General features: G+C 35.8%; 1 protein-coding gene across 1 annotated transcript in view; it reads left to right on the top strand.

The window, feature by feature from the left end:
- The window catches only part of DOK6 (docking protein 6), a gene marked incomplete at its 3' end in the record, with an annotated part of 153,850 nt that overhangs the window by 88,498 nt on the left and 41,581 nt on the right, over positions 1-23,771 (top strand). Inside the window, exon 6 of the mRNA XM_005423353.1 lies at positions 5,063-5,201. Within this exon, the coding sequence (XP_005423410.1) occupies positions 5,063-5,201 (139 nt within the window). The remainder of the gene's footprint in view (positions 1-5,062; positions 5,202-23,771) is intronic.

Genomic DNA, 23,771 nt, shown 5'->3' with positions numbered 1-23,771 from the left:
TGAAATACAGGAAGTTTCACCTCAGCATGAAGAAGAACTTCTTTATATTGAGGTTGGCAGAGAACTGGAACAGGCTGCCCAGCGAGGTCATGGAGTCTCTCTCTCTGGAGACATTTAAAACTCACCAGGACAAGTTCCTGTGTTGCCTGCTGTTGGTGACCCTGCCTTGGAAGTGTGAATTGGTCTAGATGATTTCCAGAGGTCCCTTCCAATTCTAAGAATTATGTGATTCTGTGATTTTATTAATGTAATTTTTGGGCCTTGAAGTGTCTGAGTAAACAGCTCCACTCTTTTAATGAAACCATTTTTCAAACTCTAGCTGTGGAGTATGCAACAATAATTACATCCAGTCTGGTACTGGACATTATGTACTCATGATCAGTTCTCATTTAAGAATTTAAAGTCTATTTCTCTTTCAAGAACTGGAAATGCTAAAGATAGTTATTTATTACCTATTAGTTATTAATATTTATAGTTATTAGTATCAATTAATCATTAATAGTAGACTTTTTTATGATGTATTTTCAGTTTCTATTTGAGGATTATTACCTCTTTTTAGTTATTTGTATGTAATTTGATACACTTTTTAGTATATAAATCAGACATTATTTCTTTAATCCCAAATTATTTGTTGATAAAAACAAATAATTAAAATTCATTTAAAAATTAAATGAATTAATTTATTTATCTAAATTAAATGTAGATATATGAACAGCTAAAGTTTTTTCTACTTACAATTGTAAGTTATCTTTTATTTTAAAACAAGGGAATAATTTTTCTGGGCATTTCAGTTTTCATTCAAACTTCATTTTTGTGAAAATAGATTTTACCCCTAATGGAAATAGTGAAGCTGATATGTCAAATTCTTGTCTTCTCATGCAGTTGCTGAATACTGCACTGTTAAACTTTTAAGATATTTCACCAGTGACATGACAGCATGAACTTCTATCCGGGAAAAAGTACTTTTTATAAATGGTGGTGAAGTCAATGAAGTTTCCTTTTTGAAAGGAATTCTACATGGTTAATATACAGTATTGATTCTTATCTAAAAGGCAGAAATTGCATAGTGAGCAAAGACAGTGGGAAACCATTGTATGAATTTGGGACATGTTGAAAAATGCCTGGCAATAGTGGTGGGAAAATGACTATGACTTGAACAGAAATTCTACTTTCAATGGAAGCAAGAACTTTCACCGCTGATCTCTGAATCTAGCTTGTCCTAGGCCAAAAGCTGAGCTCCCACATTCCTCTCTATTTTCTCTCCTGGTTCTTGAGCCAGATCTGCTGATGGTGATAGTTGTGAAAAGCTGCTGCAATATTTAAAGAATTTTAGAAATTGCAATTATTTGCAGAACTGTTTATCTAGTGGTGTCACTGTCTGTCCAGTTATATCATTCTGTAATAATGTATGAAAAAAAATGCACTTTCCTATTTCAGTGAAAGCACTTCATACATTTTAATTCATTGAATCCTTAAATATCTTAAAGCATAGGTTAATGACATCTCTGTTTCAAAGCTGAAAAACACAGAAATAGATCGGCATTTTTCAAGCACCCGCAGACTGCAAGTCTCATAAAAAAATTGAAGTATACAAAATCAGTGACATTTTTCTGACAGTGAAGGTCATACCAAGTTGGTAGGACTGCATTGCTTAACTACAACAGTACCAGGAAAAAAGAGGCCCAGACCTTTGTCATGCCTTTTCTTGAAAGTGATTTTAGGCCATGTAAAAGTTATGAAAATGTTATTAAGTTGGTTATTAATTGATCAACCATGTATGCTTTGAACATAGAGAAATTAACAAGACATTAGCAAGACTAAACCTCCTAAATTGGAGCTTTATAGGGACAGTTATCTGACGTCTAGAAGGACCATAGAGATAACAGCTTTTTGTTCTACTGACTTGGTTTGGACTATATATAAATAGAACAAGACAAGTCTTGTTTCAGCTCATGGGCTTATCTGTTCCTGTTGGCCAGATACGTAAAGGTTTTGCTTTTATGGCAAAACCCTTAAGCTTCAGAGAGCACCCTTTCCTTGTCCCCATCTTCATCATTCTTAGGAGTGCTTCTATTTTAGTCTATGTTTCCTTGTTCAGGAAAGACTGAACCTAACCCTAATGAGGCTACTCATCTTGGTTTATAACTAGAATAGAATAGAATAGAATAGAATAGAACAGAAAAATAGATGGGACTAGACTGGACTAGACTAGACTAGAAGGTCTAAACTCAGATTTTCACTTTACTTCAGAGTAATGGAACAATGCTCTGAGGAGATGAACAGGAAAACCTGACTACGGCAAAGGGATTCATCTCCTTGGGAGACAGATTAATTATAAGAAGTTTAAATGGAAGGAAGTTTTATGCTAACAATTTTTGCTGCTTTCTCTTGGTTGAGATGTGCCAAGTAACAACTACTTAATTCTTTGGGGCATTAAGTCCTATTAAACTTCAAATCAAGCTAGGGGAATTCAGCACTTTAAAAATGATGCCCACAATTCTCCTTCACCTGCAATTTTGAGCAGCTGTGTGCAGACCATCCATCACTAGCCAGGGAAGCCCTCATGGGGAGGCTGGTGGCAATGGCTTTCCAACCCTGGTGTGACAGTCCACCACAGCTGAGGCTGGGAGGCAGGGCAGTGTGCTGTGCATGGGGTGAGGTGGCAGTGCCACAGCCTGCACTGGTGCCCCCAGCCAGGGACAGACCCTGCTCTGGCAGGCAGTGGGGGTGGTTGGGGTTTGTGTAGTGAAAACAGGCAGCTGAGTCCATCATGCCCCATTGCCTGCTTTTTTCCCTACTTCCTTGTTTTTAACTCTGTAGGATTTTTCATCCTCTGAAACCAACAAAAAGATCATATTTTCCTTCAGTTTCTGAAACCTCATCCTTTTTTCCAGACTTTCCATTTCACGCTGTTTGAATTTTATTAAGATCTCTTTACACAAAAGCAGAGTACTGGCTATATGATGCCCTGAGGGATCTGAAAGGCTGTTGCCATAATGTCACAAAACTCTGGGGACATTTTATTTCCGCCAGAAGCTCTTTGGAGGACTCTGTCTAAGGATATAATATGTCTTAAATGTTTACAGCAGGGATCTTGATCTCCATTGGAATTTAATATAAAAAGCTCTTTTTTAAATCTCTTAATTAGCACATCACATTAACACTGATTAAATAATGCCTATCTATAAAATGGATTTTATTTTATTTCTATTTTTCAATTAAGAAAACTGGTATTATTCCAGAATTATGGATAATATTGTTAATCATGTATTCTTAAGACTGTGAATTTTGTTTTCAATACCTGAGTTGATCATTACAAAGTATTTTCACCAAGTATTTTCCAGAAACATCTCTGTTTACTGTTTCTGCCTCTGATACTTTCTGTTCTTCCCAAACACAGACATGCATAAATTCTTTGTACAAGGCTCACAGTAGCACGTCTCCTCCAGTGAACAGGAAAAGATTTTGTAAGTGTTAATAAGGTTTTTTTTAGACTGATCAACCCTGAAATCAGAAGCAACTGCTGAACTCTCAGCAGTCCCATATATAGCATAACAGCCCTATTCAGTTAACTATTTAAATGAAATTGTTTAGGAAGCCATATCCTAATTTGACAAAAAGATAAATCTCATGAAAAAAAGTAGTGTCTTTTCAAAAAGCTGCAGTATAATTGTGTGTGCATGTAATATAGTAGGACATATATTTAAATTATTATTTAATTAAAATAATATAGATCTATATGTTCATTTGATGGGAAATTTTTTTGGTAAAATTTAATGCATGAATAATCATACAGAATATAGGATTCAAATTCTAAAGGTAATATTTTAAAACCGTTTGAATGTTGAACTATTTGGGACACATTTTTCTAATTTTTTGTTAATTCTGTAAGTTTTGGGCTTTATGGGACCATGCTGAAGGAGCTGGGATATATTAACAAAATTTCGTTGCTTTAAAACTAATGTAAACATCCAAAGCAATAAAGGAATCTGATGTTTTAAGGCAAATTAAAATCTCCCTATTGTTGATGCATGTTATGCATCAGTGACTCAAGTCAACATTTTTCTGTCACAAATAACTGAAAATCTTTACAGGAGGTATCAGACCAAATAAAAAGGATTTTTGAAATTCCATTTCTGAAACTGCAAGTAGTCTATAAAAAATATGTAAATCAGATACTGATAATATAATGGAACTACTAATATAAATACATTGCATTGCAGCGCTGGTTAACAGCACGTACATCCTCCAAATAATGGTCACACAGCAATCTAACATTATTTCTTACTCCTATTTCCTATATTTCCCAGACCTTTTTGTCATTGTATTTACTGTGTACCACTCTTTTTTCTCTGAATAATGCTGCACTTATATCACAGATAAGGATAACAGCAGTTGCTCCCTCAAAACAAGAAAGTAAATTTTATTTCTGGATGAGGGTTTTTTCATTATTTAATCTTCTTTTACAACTGTTCTTATTTTCACATGGACTGAATGGCTTTTGTTATTACCAGGACAACTTTGGATGCTGCCTCACATAAATATACTGACAGAGGTAGTAATAATTTAACCCTTTTAATGCTGTCTTTCAATGCATCATCTTTGTAGTAATTAACCATAATGGCATTTTCAGTTGGTCAGTGTTCTCTTAAAATGTCAGTTTTTCAAAGTCACAATGTACTATGTATTTCTGGCATCAATTGGTTAAAATAATTAAATTTAGCTCACACTTACTGGTGCAGACATTTGGAAAAAATGACAGAAATAACTGACTCTATTACCTCAAGTTTTTATTCCATGCTAAAGCTTCTTTTTCACTATCCAGATGATGATTAAAACTGAATTTAAAAATATGTTAATGAAGTTCTGCCCATCTCTCGGAATATGTTTTTCTCCAATGCTAAAAATAACTGCAGATGTTTGTTGTTTGGAATTTCAGAGCTTAACTGCATCTCTAAAGTTGGCATTTGCGACTGTAAGACATGCACTTTTTATAATAGTTAAGTAAAAATTACACAATACTCATTTTTTTTCTTTCCATTCTGCTTTAATCTCCCTGCAGGATGTGTGATACAGGAGAAGGGCTGTTCACCTTTCAAACACGAGAAGGAGAAATGATATATCAGAAGGTCCATTCTGCAACACTGGCAATAGCTGAGCAGCATGAAAGATTAATGATGGAAATGGAGCAGAAGGCAAGGGTAAGGTCCTTCTACCAAAAGTCTTTAAACTTATAAAAATTGGTAATAAACCAAAGTCAGTGGATTCACCTGTAATGATAGTATCAGCTGTGTGGCTAAGACAAAATAGACTTTCAGATTTATGTACTTTCATGGTTGAGGATCCTTGGTGTGTTCTGTACAATGACCTTTTGTAGGTGGTTTTTTGGATCAGGGGATGCCATTAGACAAGAGATCCATGGTCACCTTCTCTGAAATTGGGGCTCTGTTACTCAAGCATTAAACCTTTAGCTGTTGTGTTCTCTACTGATGAATGAGTTTTAATTGCTCCTCATGGCATCACAGGTGGAAAAAAACCCAGTATAAACACTTCTAGGTGACAGCAGACATGTTTGTCTTTTGTTTTTTCTTAACTCCCAAAAGAAATTATTTTATAATTTCTACATTATAAGTAGCAATGCAGTTGAGTTCAAATAGGGCTATTTTATTATTTTGTGTTCAAAATTTCCAGTTTGCACAAGTTGTGTTCAAGTGACTACTGTGGAAAAATTTGGAGGTCTTTTAAGACAGCAAGAAAAAAAGCTTTCCCTGTTTCCTTAGAAGTAGAAATGATCTTTAATGGTTGCTCTGGAAAATTGACTTTCAGGCCAGGGAACCTAGTCTGCATGCTTTTCTTCTGCAATGACCATGAGTCTCTGCATATCTTCTTCCGTAGACAGACATTTCAGGTTAATTGTGGCATTTCCTTCTTTTCCTTATCCACACTGTACGTGCCTCCATTCATGCAAATATGACTTATATGGATCTATCCCCCACACTCCACCAGTGTCAAAATATCTTTCTCATTCTGCTGAGACAAAGGCTCTTGCAAGGACCAACCTAAGATCCCCAGTGTTCAACTTTTCTTAATTACTCCTAGGAGAAGTCAGAGAACCAATCAGAGAATGTTAAGGGATGGAAGTAGACCTTAAAGATCATCTAGTGCCAACTTCCCCCGTGGCCAGAGACACAATTTTCCTTATTAATTGAAAAATAAACTAGAAACAGACTTAGATTTCCATGTCAAGAATCTGCTGTGTTGAATGTTCCTCTCAGACTTTCCATGTCTGTTAGGAGAACCTGAATTGGGAAGCCATAAAAAAGGCCTGGTTTTGGTGCTTTATGAAAAAAGATGAATTTTTCCATAAAATTAGACAAAGTAAGAGCCTGTGCATAATAGTGGAGGTGCACAAACTTTGGACAGGAAATGCAGGAAGAGGAGAGTTTACAATCAAGATTAATAAGGCGCAATTGCTGGAAAGTCCAACAAAAGGTAGAATAAATGGAAGACTATTTGAAGAAGTAGACCTGCTGGCAAAAAAACACTGCATTCTGCTGGCCAGAAAGTGATTGAATAAGGGGGGGAAAGCAGGAAAAATGCTTTATTATTTATAATGTGTTTGCTTTTAAAGTGTCTACACCAGTAACAGAAATTAGAACATTTTCATCCTGCAGTAACAAATGCTTAAACCAGGATCATACAAGATTTTCCTTTTACAGTACAATCACTTTCAGCTCTTCCACCTATCAATTAGCAGCTCTGCTGCTTTACAAAGCCATTTCCATTCTGCCATCAGATGACTTCCTTGAAACCATATTTATGAAGGCTGTGGCCATATGGTACGCAATATCCAACTCCGAGCGAGAGCAGGCTGAGAAGCAGAAATGACTCATCAGCCACACCGTGTGCGATGCACTTGTCTCCTGGACGAGGCTGTGCTGTGATCTGCACACGGAGATCAGGAGAGGCTCACAGAAGCTGCTGTGTAAAAGAGGCTGAAAAACCTGTTGATTTTATGCTTCAGCTAATAAACTAATGTTAGTTTGGATTTGGAAACTCTGCTGCTTCTGACTGATAGGGGGCTGAACATTTAAGGGATCATCTGTGTCATCTGCGACATTTGAGTTTTATTCATATTAGAAACAAAATCTAAAATATCAAATAGACTAAGTACATGTTACATTCCATTTATCAAGTGTTATTGTAGCCAATTCCAACAATTTCACCAAACACCTATGTGTATTTTTTCCATAAGGTCTGAAATTGAAATACAAGCAAAAGAATATTTTAAATCAGGGATTTAGTGAGTCTTCCCAAAGCTTGACATTTGATCTTTTTTATCTATAGATCTACACTTGAGGGATTTTGCTCTTTCCTGGCCCTTTCTGTAATGAACAGCTCAAATTTAACAGCATTTAATTAAAACACATATAAATATATATATATATATATATATATGAATATTTTTTTAAAGTAAAGAAAAGAGAATGCTATATCCATTATTGTACGAATCAGAAAAAGAAAACATATGCAACAATAATCATTATTTCATCCTTCCAATCATTAGAAGTAATATTCCAGTGAATATTTATGTTCTGTCTTAATAGGTTTTAAGTAATGAATACACTGAAGTTTCATTTAATTTTTACCAGATTATAAAATCTACTATAAAAAAGTAGTATAATCTAGCATAAAAAATGAATACAGATTATAAAAGAAATTAAAGTGATTTTTTTTACCAGAGAAATTTTTATAAACTATATAGATAATGATTACCTTTCAAAGTAAATATACAAAGTACATCACCATGAGAATACAAAAATAGCAAAAAACCTAAAATTAAAAATACACACAAAAAAAGCCCAGAAACAAATTTCGGTAGAAGAATAAAGGTATTGCTATTAGGCAAATGCAGGTATTTAGGTATGGCCTGTGCCTGAGCCACAGGACACATTTGCTCTATTTATGGAAGTCCCTCCATTCAAAAATTCTGTTTCAGAATGCTAAACAATAAATTCATTTTTATGCTAAAAAATCTTTTGCTCGGGCCAAACAACATGCTGGATAACTGTTAATAAGAGAGGGACATGAGAAGAAAACTAATTCTTCCCATTACCTTTGAAAGTGCATGGGCTAGAAGCAAAAATGTTCTGTGGCAACTTGTACAGTACCAAATCTGCCTCTTTGTCACCTCTAGCAGGAGAAGCCAAGTCAGTTTAAGCAGGCAGTCATGTGCACGCTTTCATCTTCTGCCCATTTTCCTTTCGAATTATAACACTGGAAGAAAGACTTGAAATATGAGATCAGTAGTCACTGGCATGGGTGTGGATTTGAGCTGGTTATTGGTTTTGCTGAGATCAAAGCAGACTGGATTTTATTCCAAAAATTCAGCAAAGTGGACATTGATCTAATTTAGCTCAGGTGGTTTTCTTGATTGAATTTGAAATGTTGCGTTGGCAGAGTGATAGTGCTTTGTGCTTGCTTTGTTTGGGACAATAAAAATTTTGGGTCAATGCTAGTACTTAAATTGAAATTATTTTCAGGTAAATTGTTAACTGTATATTCATTTTTTTCAGTCTTTGCTTTTTCAATGGATCACTGTAATACAGATGATAATTTTGTTTTGTAGCTTTTTGTGGGAAAGAGGGCAATATTGCAGTGGTTTTTAGTGATTTTAGTTCCAAGACAACAAATTAAAAAGAACAATGACAGTCTTTCTGTTTACATGCTTTTATTTTGTGCTGTTGTGTTACCCACATGAGAGTGTCTTTCCTCTTATCACCTGAACAAACCTCATTTTTTTTCCTCTGTCCCTCCCCATTTCTGCCCTCTGACCACTTGTTTGTTTAGTTTTGTTTTTGTTTTTTTTTTCCTTTGTAGCATTTAGAAGTCTGCTTAGATTGTTGGTCTTGAAATTACTGTGCAAAAATAAAAAGTGTTAGCCTCAGGAATGACCTGTATCCCCCCACTGTAGTCTGATGTTGAGCATGGAAGATGCACAGCTGGGTGTGTAACAGCCAGCTCCATCACCCTTCCCCAGTCCCCAGACTGGACTGCAAGCTTCTTTCACTTCCTTTCTTTTAACCTAGGTGCTTATCTGACTGAGCCAATCTCGTTTGCTAGTTTGGCAAAAAAAAACAAAAAACAAAAAACAAAAACAAAAACAAAAACAAAAACAAAAAACAAAACAAAACAAAAAAAAAAAAAAAAACCAAAAAAAAAAAAAAAAAACCCCTACCTAAAAGGAGCAGGCTTCTTCAGGTTTACCAAACCATTGGATCTTCTCAGTTGTCCTGTCCTAAGGAGAAAAAGAAAAAGAATAATTCATCCCCCATAAAAAAATGCTTCATCTAAAAGAAGGCTGAATATCCTCCTGTTTGCCATCAGGAGATGATGTTGGTTTTGGTGATCTTTTTCTAAAGAATTGGTATTCAGATGGTTTTTACATACGAGCATATGAGCATTTGTTCTCAGCAGCACTTGTCTGTCTAACCTCTACACCAGGATGACAACATGGCATTGGAATTTTAATTTCTGATTTTCCTTTCTAATGCCAGCTTTGATCTTCTGCCATTTAACTTCCACTAAAAACACTTCTAATGTAGCTTCTGCCCTCACTGTTGTTGAAGGGTAGAAAATGGGAGGTAAAGAGCTGTAGATTTCCTATGTTAGGACTACACATATGAGGGAGGAATTTTAAGGAAATACTTATACATTTGTACCTCTACAAATTACTTCTTTCAAGAGCTGCCAGTAAAAACTTATTGTGTATTCGCAAAAGAATAAAAATTTACAATATGTAAAACAATAAGCCTAAATAAGATAGCAGTAAAATTGATGTTAGCCAGCTGAACTTAATAAAACATCAGTAAGATGGAAGTGTAAATGCAAGAATAAATTGTAATGGCCCAAGTTTCATAACTTATTATCTTTGGAACTTTCCTATAACATTTATTTTACTTTAGACAGCAGAGCTAAAAGCCATTTTAGATTGTGATCTTTTTAACATTTCCCAGAAGATAAACACCCTTATGAAACACTGCCTCGGTATATTTCTATTCTCATCATTTACAAGTCTTGTCTTTAAAATTCAACTTAATATAAGTGAAAGAGTCATCATGATAGATTTCTGTTATTAAAAAAAAAAAGGTAATATCAATGAGTTTATGTATTATTTCTTTAAAATACATTATTAGCAGGGAAATAATGAATCTACCAAAGACAAATATCAGGCAATGAAACTGGGCTTAAGAAGATGTTAGAAGAGAAAGGTAGTTAAGAAATAAGACTGAGAGTAATTTCTTCCAATATGAGGAAGATATTTCACAAGACTGGTCTGATAAATATAAATTACAGAATTGTCAGAGTATTAATGAAAATGTAAATAAGAGTTAAAAATGTTAATGCAAATTGTCTTAGAAACAGGGAAAAAAAAACTGTGAGGCTGGAAGAAATAACAGCATGAGTTAATTAGTGAACTTTTAATTTTTCTTTATTCTGTAAGTCTGTATTATCTTTATGTGTTTCAAACCTGGTTACAAGCTAAATGCATACTCATCAAACGTTACAGGATCAAATATTAACAGACACATCAAATATTCTAAATTTTAACATGATGGTTTCAATTTGAAGTATTCTGTTTTTGCCACTGCATCTTCAGAGCATTGACTGGTTTACAGTTATTATTGATGTCCTTTTGCAATGGTGTGCCTATCACCTACTATTTCAAGTTGTGTAGTAGGGGAATTTCAGAGAGATACTAGTGGATGCTGCTGACCCAATGAATATTTGAAACATTTAGCTAAATGCATTTTATATATCTTTTGGGCTTAATTTCACCACTGTAATTTACTTAGTATAAAAAAGCTCTTTTATGTTGTAATTCTGCCTAAATATGTTTAAGTTTATTCAATTCCTGAGGGAGAAACAGGAGAAGAAAATTCTACAGTTCATCCAAAGATTATCCCATGCCATGATAATAAGAGACATTGGTCTCTTAGTATGTTTTCTTCTCTTTCCAATTTATATGTAAGCTCAAGTACTGAGATTCTGAATGCAGATGATGATTCATGAGCTCCATGTACTTTATGCAAGTTAAAGCATAGCCTCAGGTCAGCTATTCATGCATACTTAGCTGAATATTGTTCTGTACTTCCCATTTGAAACTATGTATGGTGTTGCTGTATAATGTGTGTCTAGAAATTTTATAACCCTGTAAAACCTGACTGCTTTATTGCAATACTGAGCTGGTGAGTTGCTTACTTGGTTTTCATGGGTGCTGTGAAGCTTACTTCTGTAATAGGGTAGGATAGGATAGGGTAGGATAGGATAGGATAGGATAGGATAGGATAGGATAGGATAGGATAGGATAGGGTAGGATAGGATAGGATAGGGTAGGATAGGATAGGGTAGGATAGGATAGGATAGGATAGGATAGGATAGGATAGGATAGGATAGGATAGGATAGGATAGGGTAGGATAGGGTAGGGTAGGATAGGATATTTCTATTGGAAAGGATCTTCAATGGTCACACAGTCCCACTGCCTGATCACTCCAGGGCTGACCAAAAGTTAAAGCACGATTTTGTGGTCATTATCCAAATGCCTGTTAAAGATTGACCATCTTGAGGTATTGACTCCTTCTCTAGGAAGCCTGTTCCAATGTTTGACCATCCTCCCAGAAAAGAAATTCTCCCTAGTGCCCCATCTAAGCCTCCCCTGACACAGCAGACACTCCAGTGGTCAATCTGTCTGAGACTATCTATAAATTTTGCCAAGATTAACAACACCAGGAATTTGAATTTGTTTTGGTTTTTTTTTTTTCTCATAAGTCAGAATCTGTGTACATTTTGGTTTTAGTTTCATAAACCGAATTCCCACAGGTAGCGGTAATTTTCCATAATATTCTTGGTTCATTTAGTATATAATGACATTTTTCTTTACTCTGATGTCTATGAAAGATTTTTTAGAATTTTTCCAGACTCTTTGCTAGCTTTCAGGCTCAGAAAACTGTGCGTGCTCAGATGAAGTAATCCCAAAACATATGTTGCAAGTCTATTTTCAATGTTCACCGCTTCATAAGAAAGCAGGAAATTTTTGGATATTCAGACTGGGTGATAGTTAATGATTCTTTCAACTGGACTGCTTTTACTTTCTGATTTTAAAGAAAATATTATCTTGAATGTAGACTTATTTCACTGGCATTTTTCAGGGGCTACTAGTCATATCCAAATACTGCAGCAGTATTCAAAAACTATCCAGAAGGTGTCATTCACTTTCTAAAAGAAAATACCTCATCCCACTAAGAAATTCAAACTTCCACAGCCACTAGTCTCCCATTCATTCTTTCCTTACCGAGTCAAGACCTTTTTTACCCCTCTTCCTCTGTGAACTGCAGGATTTCATTGTGCCCCTATATGACACCTTGCAGTCAGCAAGAGGTGTAAAGGTGAGGTGTAAAATCCAGATTCTCCAAGGAACTCTGTAGGTCTTTGACATTCCTGGATCTTTCCTGTGTGTTTGAATGAAACCACAGAATATGGAAAGTCTTTACTATGGCAACGAAGGGTTTGTGCAGCTGCTCCTACAAAGTGGTGGGGGTGGGACAAAGCTGTTCCTCATGTCAAAAACACTGCAGACAACATAAAGGTTTGTGGGGTGTGTAGGTAAGTGGTGTGGGTAGGTGTGAGAGCAGAGCTGGGAAATCCTTACATAAGAGTGTGTCAAACATTTTGGTAGCTGGTGATGTAACTTAAATGCCGTTTTGCCATTTGGAAAATAAACTTGCCCTGGAGTTTTGAATGTTTTTGAAATGGTAGTAATCATGAGGGTTTTCATTCAGAGTATGATGGGAAAAATTAAATTATTCCTTTGTCTGGCACAATTTTGAACTTTCTCTTATGCATAGCCATAGGGCTGGATGATCTTGAATACAAAAAGGTATTTTAAATCTCTCCTGTGGACTAAACCCCAAGTACCTTAGTGCATGGATGGGCATCCTTACCAAGAAATTACTCTCATTCTTTTCTCGTTAAAAATTTCTGGAATATTTTTTATACTGTTGCCATGTTCTTTTAACTATTTGTCCATCGTGCTACCTAAGTTTCAGATTGAAATCTGCCTTCCTGCTAATATAAACTGTGAGCTCAGCCAAAGTTTGTATGAAAAGCTTTGTAAAGGTGTCTTACAAGTGAGGTGATACAATTTTTTATCTGCATGGAGCCTGCTCCATCCTATGAATCCATCGTGAAGCTGCATACATGAAACCTATAAACACTATTTTCCCTGCTCTGTTCACCTCAGTTACATGTTTGCAGGCAGCTGGGCTGCACTGTGAACATTTCTATTTAGGTCACCGCAGTCTGGGTAGCTTGTTTGAATGCAACAGGGCAAAGATGTTTTCATAGTGAGATATCCAAAGATGCAAACTCTCCTGAGAATTTAGCGTGTAAGCACTTTAAAAATCCCTGTGGCCACCTATCTACATTTTTAGGCTGTTTTTAAAGAGCTATTTCTTAAAAGTCAGATATCATTTATTTCAACTTTACAAAGTTGCATTTGAATATAAGAGGATTTGAAGGTTAGTGACATGAGCAAATTTGTAATTTTTTTTTCACTTTCCTTGTGCTTTGCAAAATATTGCATGTTTATAGAGATAACAAAGTAGTTGGAAAGACACTGTCAGGCTAAAATTCATATTTGTTTCCAGAAATGCAGGAAATGAAGAGCCAAAGAACTTTTCTCTAAACAAAATTGATGATTTGTTTAGAAGTTTTGCTCGCTAAAAGCTGTGGGTGATATGAGCTATAAATTAGGAATAGCTGCTGTAATTATGTGGTGGATGTTGCATGTCTGACTGAAGCCCAGCCCTCCCCTTACCTAATCTCAGAGAAGCATTTAATATGGAAGTTTTCTTTTGTATTGTGTGCCTTTAAACAAGCTCACTTGTGTAACTGTGCTGGTAGGTTCATGTCATTGAACTCTCTCAACAGAGAAGCAGGTTAAGTTGACTGAAGTATTACTAAAAAATAATCCTCAAACAACCTCACCAGGGGGCTTAATTTAGTATTAGTCTCATATCTGCTATTTTCAGAAAACTGTTTCTTATAAAATGAAGCAACTATAGAGCTTCTATTATTATTAGCAAAAATAATAGCTGATGAAGTTATCCAGTGCTCTCAGGAGACAAGTATTATTATAATATTAATAGTAATGAGTAAAATGAGGCACAGAAAGATTAAGGCCAAACTCAGCTGTATATAAATTGCCCAAGGTCATAAAATAATCAGCTGTATGCTAGGCACAGCACAAAAACAAAACAAGAACAAAACAAACCCTGAATCAGAGTCAGTTGCTTATTCGCAGAAGAATGATCCTCTGAAAAAGGTATTTTTCACATGGTTTTCATCAGTCTTTTGAATTATATCATCATTTTGTGTCTCTTGTCAAGCAAGGCCTTCCTCTGTTGCAATAACTCTGTTTAGGAGTTCTTTATATCACTCAAGGGAATAGTTAAGGCTTTGTCTCTGATTAATAAAAAACTTCTTTATTGATGATTTAGAGAGGGGCACTGTGCTTCTCAGAGAATAGGGGAATTATAAAAAGTAATAATCTGAGAAGGGATCAAAAATTCTCATAACAGCTCTAAAGTTACTTTGTAATTCCCTCCTGTGCTTTTTGTGCTTTGCCTCATCAGGTACTTGTTGGTAGGACAAAAATTAGGTGAAGTTCACCCTATGTCTTCGTTTTGTGTTTTTTCTCCACTTCTGTTCCTTTTTATAAAGATTACAAGGATTTTAACATGAAAATTATTTATAATCTCTCTGATTATGTTTCGACTGAAGACAAGAGATACTGAGTATCTAAAAAAGCCATATCTGATATGCAGAAACTTTCCTGTACTGCAAGTACATGCAGTCTTTCAATATGTATTTATTAGATTTATTTAGAGCCTATCCAAATAGAGTTTGGTTATGTTCTTTTTTTTTCTCTCAGCTGTGGGTTGTTCTTATGCTACTGATGTCTTACATGATGCCAGCCATGCTAAGAGTTTTTATTTATCAGCTGTGCAGGCATCCAGTTGAGGAGAATTGTTAGGCAGTAGTAAAGACTGTAGACCCTGTGCTGTTGGTTTGACATTCTTTCACTGACCACAGTAGCTGAGTTAAACAAAGATGTGTGAATACTACAGTTAGCAGAATGTCAGTTTGGCTCAATGGCACAGCACATCTCATTAGCTCTCAAATTTTCAAATCCATTGAATATAGGATCAAAAATACTGGCATTGGAAGGGTGGTCAGCTCACCTACTTGTCTGTTCAAAGCAGGTAGAGCATCTGAACTAGATAAAGCTAGCCAGTCAAGTTTTGAATACCCCCAATGACGCAGATTATGGGAGCTCATTCCAGCACTTGTCTGTTCACAGTGTGAAAGATTTTTTTCCTTAAGTTTGTCTCAAATTTCCCTTGCAACTGCCTGTGACCTGTTGACTCTTGTCCTTTCACTGTGCATCTCTGGTAACAGTCTTCTTTGCAACATATTTTTCAGAAGAGAGAGAAAAAATGGGTTTAGATTTATTTTAGCCTTTGCTTTCTCATGGTGAATAAACATCAGACATTTAATCCAGCGTCACTGATCATGTTCTGCTTCTTAGAGGTTCTTTCCAGGCTCTCTCCAGTTTGATATTCCTCTTGTGCCTGGGCCCAGACTGAAGATTTTGTGAACATAGCTAAACTTCCAGATGTAGTTTCTCAATTGCCCAACACGGGGGAAATGTGACTTCTCTGGTTGTATTTGCCATGCTTTTGCTAATGTGGTCCAGAGTGCCATTAGCCTCCATCACTGCATAGATACTCTGGTCATTCACATTATCACTAGGACAGCTAGTTCCTTTTGGCAAAGGTTTTATCTAGCAAGTCAGTCCCCAGAAGTATTTGTGTGCAGTTGCCTTGGCCCAGTTGCAGCATTGACATCTCTCATTGCTGAACTTCATGACAGTCCTGTCAGCTTTTCCCTCTGCTTTGCTGAAATCCCTCTGAGTAGAAGCCCTCCGGTCTGGGTGTTTGACTATTCCCCCTGGTTTGATGCCATCCCCAAATTTTCTAAGATTTGATTCTGTCCCACTGCCCACACTGGTGATGAGGATGTTAAATGTAATGAAGTACTGTTCCATCTCAACTGCAGGAATAGATTTTTCAAATATATTTCAGTTCTGCAGCATTCAGCAGTAAGGAATTAATGAAGATTTTCTGTGCTATGGCAGAAGCATCCATTTCTCTGTTTCTTATGACTGTCTCAGGGTAAAAGCTGCTAGTCTCATAGCATATTCAGTCTGTCAGAATTCATTTCCATAAAGACTGCTGCCAGGCAAGATTCATATGGTTTCGTATGACTGGCTGTTGAAAGCACATCTCTACAGTCTTTGTGATTCAAAACCTGTTGATAAATCAGCAAAGGTTCTTCTCTTCATTATCTTAATCATTTCCATGTAGAATATAGTGGTAAAAGTTGCAATTGTTACTACCTGAGAGATTTTGTAGAATCCTTTGTAAAGTGATGGAATTTCTGTGATGTGTTCACACACATTGTTTGGTGTTCAGTTTTCCATGTGTTTTGTTTTACAAGGAAGAAAAGCAATGGAGTTGCAGATTTCCATGGCAACGGGTATAATTCTATTTCCTTTGTTTTGTGAAGCTGAAACAGGCAAAGGATTGGTTCATTAAATAACAACTAGGGATTTGAAAAGGCTTGAGTTATATGGCATGTAGTCATGTATGTACAACTTCTACTGTGCCAAGCAACTTTTGCCAGCAGAAAAAAAAATACTTGGTTTTTGTCTGAAAATGAAATTAGGAGAAAAATGTTACTAATGGTAGGATTTATTGGGCTGGTGCAAGTATATGGAAAGATAAAGCAATCTATGAACATTTCTCTGTCTCCCACCTTTCCAAACTGAATTCCTGATTTGCAGCTACTTTTGCTATATTAGTAAATAAACATCAGTAAGGAAGCAAAAATTTCACTGGCTTCTTTTATAAGCAGAAGTTTGAATTGCAATTCAGAGAATCATGTTTCTCACTACAAGTTGTTTCTGGGCCACAAAACCCCAAATACTTCCAAATATACATGATATATTTTTATTTAGAAGTGTATGCATTGCTTTTTAATGATCTTTTATTTCAATTTTAAAAGAACAATTTTAAAGAAATTCAATGTTGAAGAAATCTCTGGCTGTATCTATCTATATACATGATCATGGCGTGATCCCTGTGTGCAAGGACATACAGTGGAAAAGAAGAGCCGTTTATTTTTATATACTAGCTTCTCAGTTGATTTTAGATCTGTAAAAAACTCATTAAAGCCATGCAGCTCCTGAAGGAAATATTTAATTGTTAATAATAGGTTTTCTTAAATTAAATTAATGTGTGCTCATATATGCAGGCATATGCCTCCCTCTCGCTCCCCCCCCAAAAATATAGTATGTTTCAAAGCTAAAACTTTACATTCTATTACATACAATGTAATAATTTACATTCATGTGTATTGCATATATATAACTAGCGCAAGTATGTGTGATTCAAGATGCATTTCAAATGTCTAAAAGTAAATAGTTAAAAGGAAGGAACTGTGTTTTTTGGAAGATTCTGAAGAGTTATCTGAGAAGACTTTACTACATAGTAGTAATTTTAATGCCTTCTAGGTTTGCTATTTCTTGTTTTTAATTGAAATGTCTTTGTATGACATATAAAACTAACTTCTGAAAATGTCAGAAAGTAGAGGTCAGCCAGACTATGTGTGTTGCTGAATACTGGAGTCATGCACTGATAAGCTTAATGAGGAATATTCATGAAAAGTTATTGATGATTACTGTTTCAGAAAGTATTCAGAAAATTGTCTTCCTGTCATTTTATTAAAGTTCATTGGTCAGTAATTTCTCTATACTGAAGAGGCTAAAAGAAATGTGATTTCCACAAATATGTGTAATTGGAAACTGCTGATTTGTTTTAGACAATAGAAGAAAAACTTCTTGAGAAATCTTAAGAGGTCAAAGTAATTTGCTTTATCAGAAATAATGGAAGCCAAATAACTGTGTGGGGAACAGTGAATATGGATTGCAGCATTTTTTAGAAATCCAGTTTTCAGCCCCAAATTTATTCAAGTGGGGTTCTCCCAACTGAGGACAGTCTGTGTTCATCCCTATTTCACCTTTCTTGCCACATGCTTGAGAGAGGTTTTTGAGTCTGTTCTCCACTGAGAGACATTTTTCATACCATGGCTTCTACCACACCAGTTCTGAAGCAAACTTCTATGAGGTCAGAAAGGCTGTCCTTATAGTATGCTCAAGTAAAACACTGAGACTTCAAGTGTCCCAAATATCTGTTTAAAATGTCATATCTTTTGGCAAGTAATTCCATGAAAAAAGATATCCTTTGAAGACTTTGCCAGAGCATTTCAGGCTGAGGTCAGACTCTAGTAGCTTTGTAAGAGGGAGGAATACTCAGCAGAGCAAGGAGAGTGAAAAACAGATAGGGGAATGAGGACTTGTATGTCAGCACTGATAGCAAGCCTCACTATTTTTAGCCCTGGCTTGACAAACCTCATGAAAGAGCCACTTCTGGAACTCCATAACTCTCAGGCTGAATTACCCAGAAAACACTTGCTCCAAATGAAGAAGACAAGTTTTTGTTGATGATCTCTTTCTTTGATCTCTCTAACTGATGCATTTCAGTTTGTTCTTTTCCACCTCAACTGACTTATCCTTACACTCTTCAGAAGAGAGATCTGGGACTCCCCCTATTCAGTAAAACCTTCTCTATAATTTTGGAAATAACAATCACAGACTGGTTGAGGATGGAAGGAATCTCTTGTCCAACCTCCCTAGCTCAAGCAGTGCCACCAGCTGGTTTTCCAGCAACATGTCGCAATGTCTTTTGAATATCTGCAATGTGAGAGACTGCACGACCTTCCTGGGAAATCTGTGCCAGTGCTTTTTCAACCTCATAGCGAAGGTGTTTCCTGATGTTCTGGAGGAATCTCCTGTGTTTCGGTTTCTGCACGTTGTCTCTGGTCTTGACACTGGGCACCACTGTAAAGAGCCTGGTTCTGTCTTCTTTGCCCCCCTCCCATCAGGTATTTACAAACATTGATGAGATAAAGCCCTCCCTGCTCCAGGCTGAACAACCCCAGCTCTCTCAGCCTGTCTTCACAGCAGAGGCGCTCCTTCCAACTGATTATCTTCACAGCCTCCCCTCTGCACCTGCTCTAACAGCTCCCTGTCTTTTTTGTGCTGGGACTCTTAGGGCTGGATGCAGTGGCTCCATGTGGGGTCTCACGAGGCAGAAGAGAGGGAGAATCACTTCCCTCAACCTGCTGGCTCAGGTGTGGCTGGCATTCTGTGCTGCAAGCATACATAGCTGGCTCCTATTTCATGGCCACAGAAAGGACAATCAATATCTGCAAATAACTTCTGTGCAAAACTGGATTCTCTTGTCATGCATATATATATATATATATATATATATATATATATATATGTATACATGTACTTCTTGAAGAAATTAGCTCAGTTGTGTTTATTTCTACTAAGACCCCTGCAGTATAGCCAGGCTTGAAATAGTCTCAGCTCTTTCCATGTTGGCATTATCTCCCATGTTGTTACTGAATCATTTTATGCAATGAAAAATGGATAAAGTATTACTTATTTATAGTAAAATGGCTCAAACCTTTGAAAAATGAAAGAATCTGACCTTCTACCCTCACACTAATTATTATAGTTTCCAGGAAACTTCTTTCACAAAAGGAAGAACCCCACAATTTTGTGAGGGAATATGGGTGAAGACAGGCACCTTACTGACTTTCAACAAATATAATCCAAATGTGCTGTAAAATGTATCTAATTTTCCTCCAACATTAATCCCTTCTGTCTGGCAACATTGATCTATTATGAGCTTCTTTTAGAGGACAGAAAAAATAAAAGAAAAAAACTTTTTCAGGGGATTTGTGAGGTCATATATTGGTGGGGGATTTGCCAATAATATGTATTCCGTCAGGAGCAGCAAGCTAGATAAAACTGTAAAAAAAATATAAAGCAGGGCATAGCAAATAAATACCATGCTGATACCTATGCATGATTATATTAATAGTTGACGTGGTTAACACAGTCCAAGCAACATACATAAAAATGAACATAACTATGTTCTAAGCAAACTAAGTGATTGTATAAAAAGGGCTACAGAAAACTTGTAACCAAAGAGTATTAGTAACACATCACCAAAGGAAAGAATTTTCTCATTGGTATTTCATAGGACTGTATCTGCATCCAGTTTTATTAAGTATTTTCAAAGAAGGATCAAGGCTCAGTCTAGTCATTATACTTCCAGATCTTACATTTATAACAATGTGGAAGTGGATCAATGAAGAGACAGAATTCAAAATGACAAATTGGAAAATTGTTTGGAGCAGGAGAATTGATTTAAAAAGAAATATGGGCAAACCTTGCTGATGAAGAAACAGTCTGCTTTACAGTACTGGATGAGAACTGGTTTTTGTAAAATAGATCTATGTGTCATAGTATAAAAGTTGAATCCAGGACAACAGTTGCTGCTTTTGCAAAAGAGACAAACATGATACCCTTTTTTTGGTCATGATAAGAAAATAAGAAAACTCTGTGCCAGCTAATTGACACTTGTGAGGTGAAATATATTTCCTAAGCCCTCTTTCTCTTTAAGGCATAACACACAAAGTAACCTTCTTTAGAGTTAGAAAGAAAAAAAATCTAAATAATGATATTAGATTCATATTTCTAGACTACTATTCTCGTTAGTCTTTTGTGACCTAGTTCTCTTGCTATTTGTTTAAAGACACTAATGAGAATTTGAAATGAGACAGAGGGTTTTATCCATAATAAACTAACCTATTTTCAGAGCATATCTGTAAAAAGCAAACTGTCCTTATTGCAGACTAAAAAAAAATATGGAATGAACTATAAATTGCTCAGTTTGTCTCCTCAAGCCAAATGTATTTTCTGTCACCTTCATGTTTTGACTTTTTAATGAAAAAAAATAAAACAGAGAGAATAATATGCTAAAAAGATCAAAGCTCAGAACCCTAATAGAGTTAACAGGCTCCATTTTTGGAATTGTATTCATTATTGGTATCAGAGTAACAAATCTATTGAAGTCAATGGAGATGGCCTATGGGAATTAAAAGAAAATTTACTCTTTAAGACTTTCATAAAAGGGCAATAATGAAAAATATGGGAAACTTCTTACAGTGACACATTAATAGACTTCTTTCTTTTTTTTTTAATTTCTATTTTAATCAAATAGACCTGTAAGAATAATAAAGTTGTCACTGGAAAAGCAAAACTTCAGAGAGCTCAATATTTTGGATATTATGGCTTTGGATATTAGATTTGGATACAGGAAAGAAATGTTCACTGTATGAAAGGTATTTTATAATACAGATTCTGGGGGAAATGGATGAAGCCTAACTACTACATGTTTCCTGTCAAGTAACAAAAATGCTTCAGTAATATTTGTGGCTTTTATATTCCCACCACAAAATTCCCTGAATTAATATGGTTTTGATGTGTGCATTTCTACTTTTCACCTAAGGTCTAGTTAGGTTCTCACTTTCTACCTCCTAAACTGGGAAAAAAAAGGTTAGGTTATGTTTTTTATTTCCTGAAGCAAGTCTCATCATATTTGAGAAATATTTGTAGCCAAATCATTCTAGGTGCATGTTTAATTTGATATATTGATTTTACTTTCCTCTATAAGACCAGAACACAGGTGCAACATAACAAAACAACCCTCAGTGAAGTCAGGGAATGCTTTGGGTTGGAAGGGACCTTTAATAGCCATCTGTCCAACCCCCCTGCAATGAGAAGGAACATCTTCAATGAAACCAGGTTTTTCAGAGCCCGGTCCAATCTGACCTTGAATTTGTCCAGGGATGAGGCATCCAAAACCTCTCTGGGCAACCAATGCCAGTGTTTTACCACCCCCATCATAAAAAATTCCTTCTTCATGTCCAATTTAAATTTACCCTCTTTTAATTTAAAACCCTTACTCCTTGTCCTGTTACAACAGGCCCTTCTAAAAAGTCTGCCCCATCTTTCATATGGGCCCCTGTAAAGTACTGAAAGGTCACAACAACATCTCCCTGAAACTTTCTCCCTGAACATCTCCAGTCTGAACCCCAATTCTCTCAGTTTGTCTTCACGGGAGAGGTGTTCCAGCCCTCGGATCATTTTGGAGTCCCACCTCTAGATGTGCTCCAGCAAATTCCTGTATTTATGCTACGGACCCCAGAGCTGGACACAGTACTCTGGGTGGGACTTCACCAGAAGTGGAGCAGAGGAGCAAAATCATCTCAAATTCATTCCCAAATAGAAACATTTACTTCTTCTCTGTGTCTTTGCTATCTGTATCATGATGGGCCCTTTCTGTACAGTTGATGCTTATGTATCTAAACCTGTTTTGCCAGCTCCTGAGAAAAATGTGTTGGTGTCGGAAACAACAGCTGAATATTGGCCTGTTATGTAAGAACAAATCCAGACCCAGAGATGTTTTAATTTTCTGCATGGTAAACAGACTTAATGAGATAGGTGAAATAATTTTAAATACATTTTTAACCATTACATTTCTGTTAAATGAAGGACAGTAATAAATCTGTGCAGAATGATCTACCTGCTTTGAGAAAAGAAGAAAATTTAAAGGTTATTTACTTGATTTTCAACAGTGAAAAGTTCTCTGTTTGCATTAGCTGCTTTAAAAAAAGTGGAGTGCCAGTTGGTTTTTAATGAGGCATAGTAAAAAGACAAAAGGGAAGGGCATGGAGGACAAAGTCTCTGAACTTATAAATGTGTTCTCTTTCACTGATCTGGAACACCAGAGGTCTTGAACCTGAGCATCTAATTTTTTAACAGTTAGACAGTTTTGTAAATCTTCCCTGATTTACAAGTTGTTTGTTTTGTTTTTCTAGTTTAACTTTATTAGCTACCAGAATTTAATTTACAGCTGGGAATAAGAGATTCTGAAAGAGTAGATTGCTGCACTTTAAATATTAGTTTAGCTTGTAATTATTAATATAGCAAAGAGCAATCTTGTAGTATATGAACAATTACTAATATGGATGTTTTTATGTATTTTCTTCACTTTGGTTTTCAAGGTTTTTTTATCTGAAACACCCACAGTGTAACATATAAAATGTTCTCCAGAGAAAATGGGTTTCAGTCAATATATTATTCAATTTTCTTTGAACAGAGGAATATTTTTACTAACAGCAGTTCGTAGAAGTAAGCATTCTGTCATTGTCAATTACATTTGATCAACAATGTGAGTTTTATATGGATAAAACAGATTAAAAGAAAAATTATAGCTGATGGTAGTCTACTATTCAGTAAAAATAACTCCATGGATAAATTAATATTATTATCCCTTATGTGATATACAAGGTAGTAAGGACTTCAAACCCAAAGGTTTACGTTTCTATTTTAAAGTCGCAAGTGAAAAACAAAATTGATATTTTATTTTAAAGTTTGGGTTTTTTTTCTGAGGATGATATTGTAATAAACTAGAAATTGCATTTTTTTTCTCTATAGAGTCCCCAGAGGAATATGGTTCATATGGTCCTATTGCAGTTAGCATATGGTGATAATTCTTACCGAAAAGGTGATATCGGAGGTTGTTCCTTAGTTAGGGAATCTGAGGAAACAAAGTATTGTGAATGCTTTCAGTGCAGTCTTCTGCACTAAAGCAGTTCTTACCTT

This window comes from Geospiza fortis, unplaced genomic scaffold (assembly GCF_000277835.1).
Source record: "Geospiza fortis unplaced genomic scaffold, GeoFor_1.0 scaffold100, whole genome shotgun sequence".
NCBI classification, from domain to species: domain Eukaryota; kingdom Metazoa; phylum Chordata; class Aves; order Passeriformes; family Thraupidae; genus Geospiza; species Geospiza fortis.
Note: the sequence above shows the minus strand (reverse complement) of the source record. Positions and strands in the feature narration are given on the sequence as shown.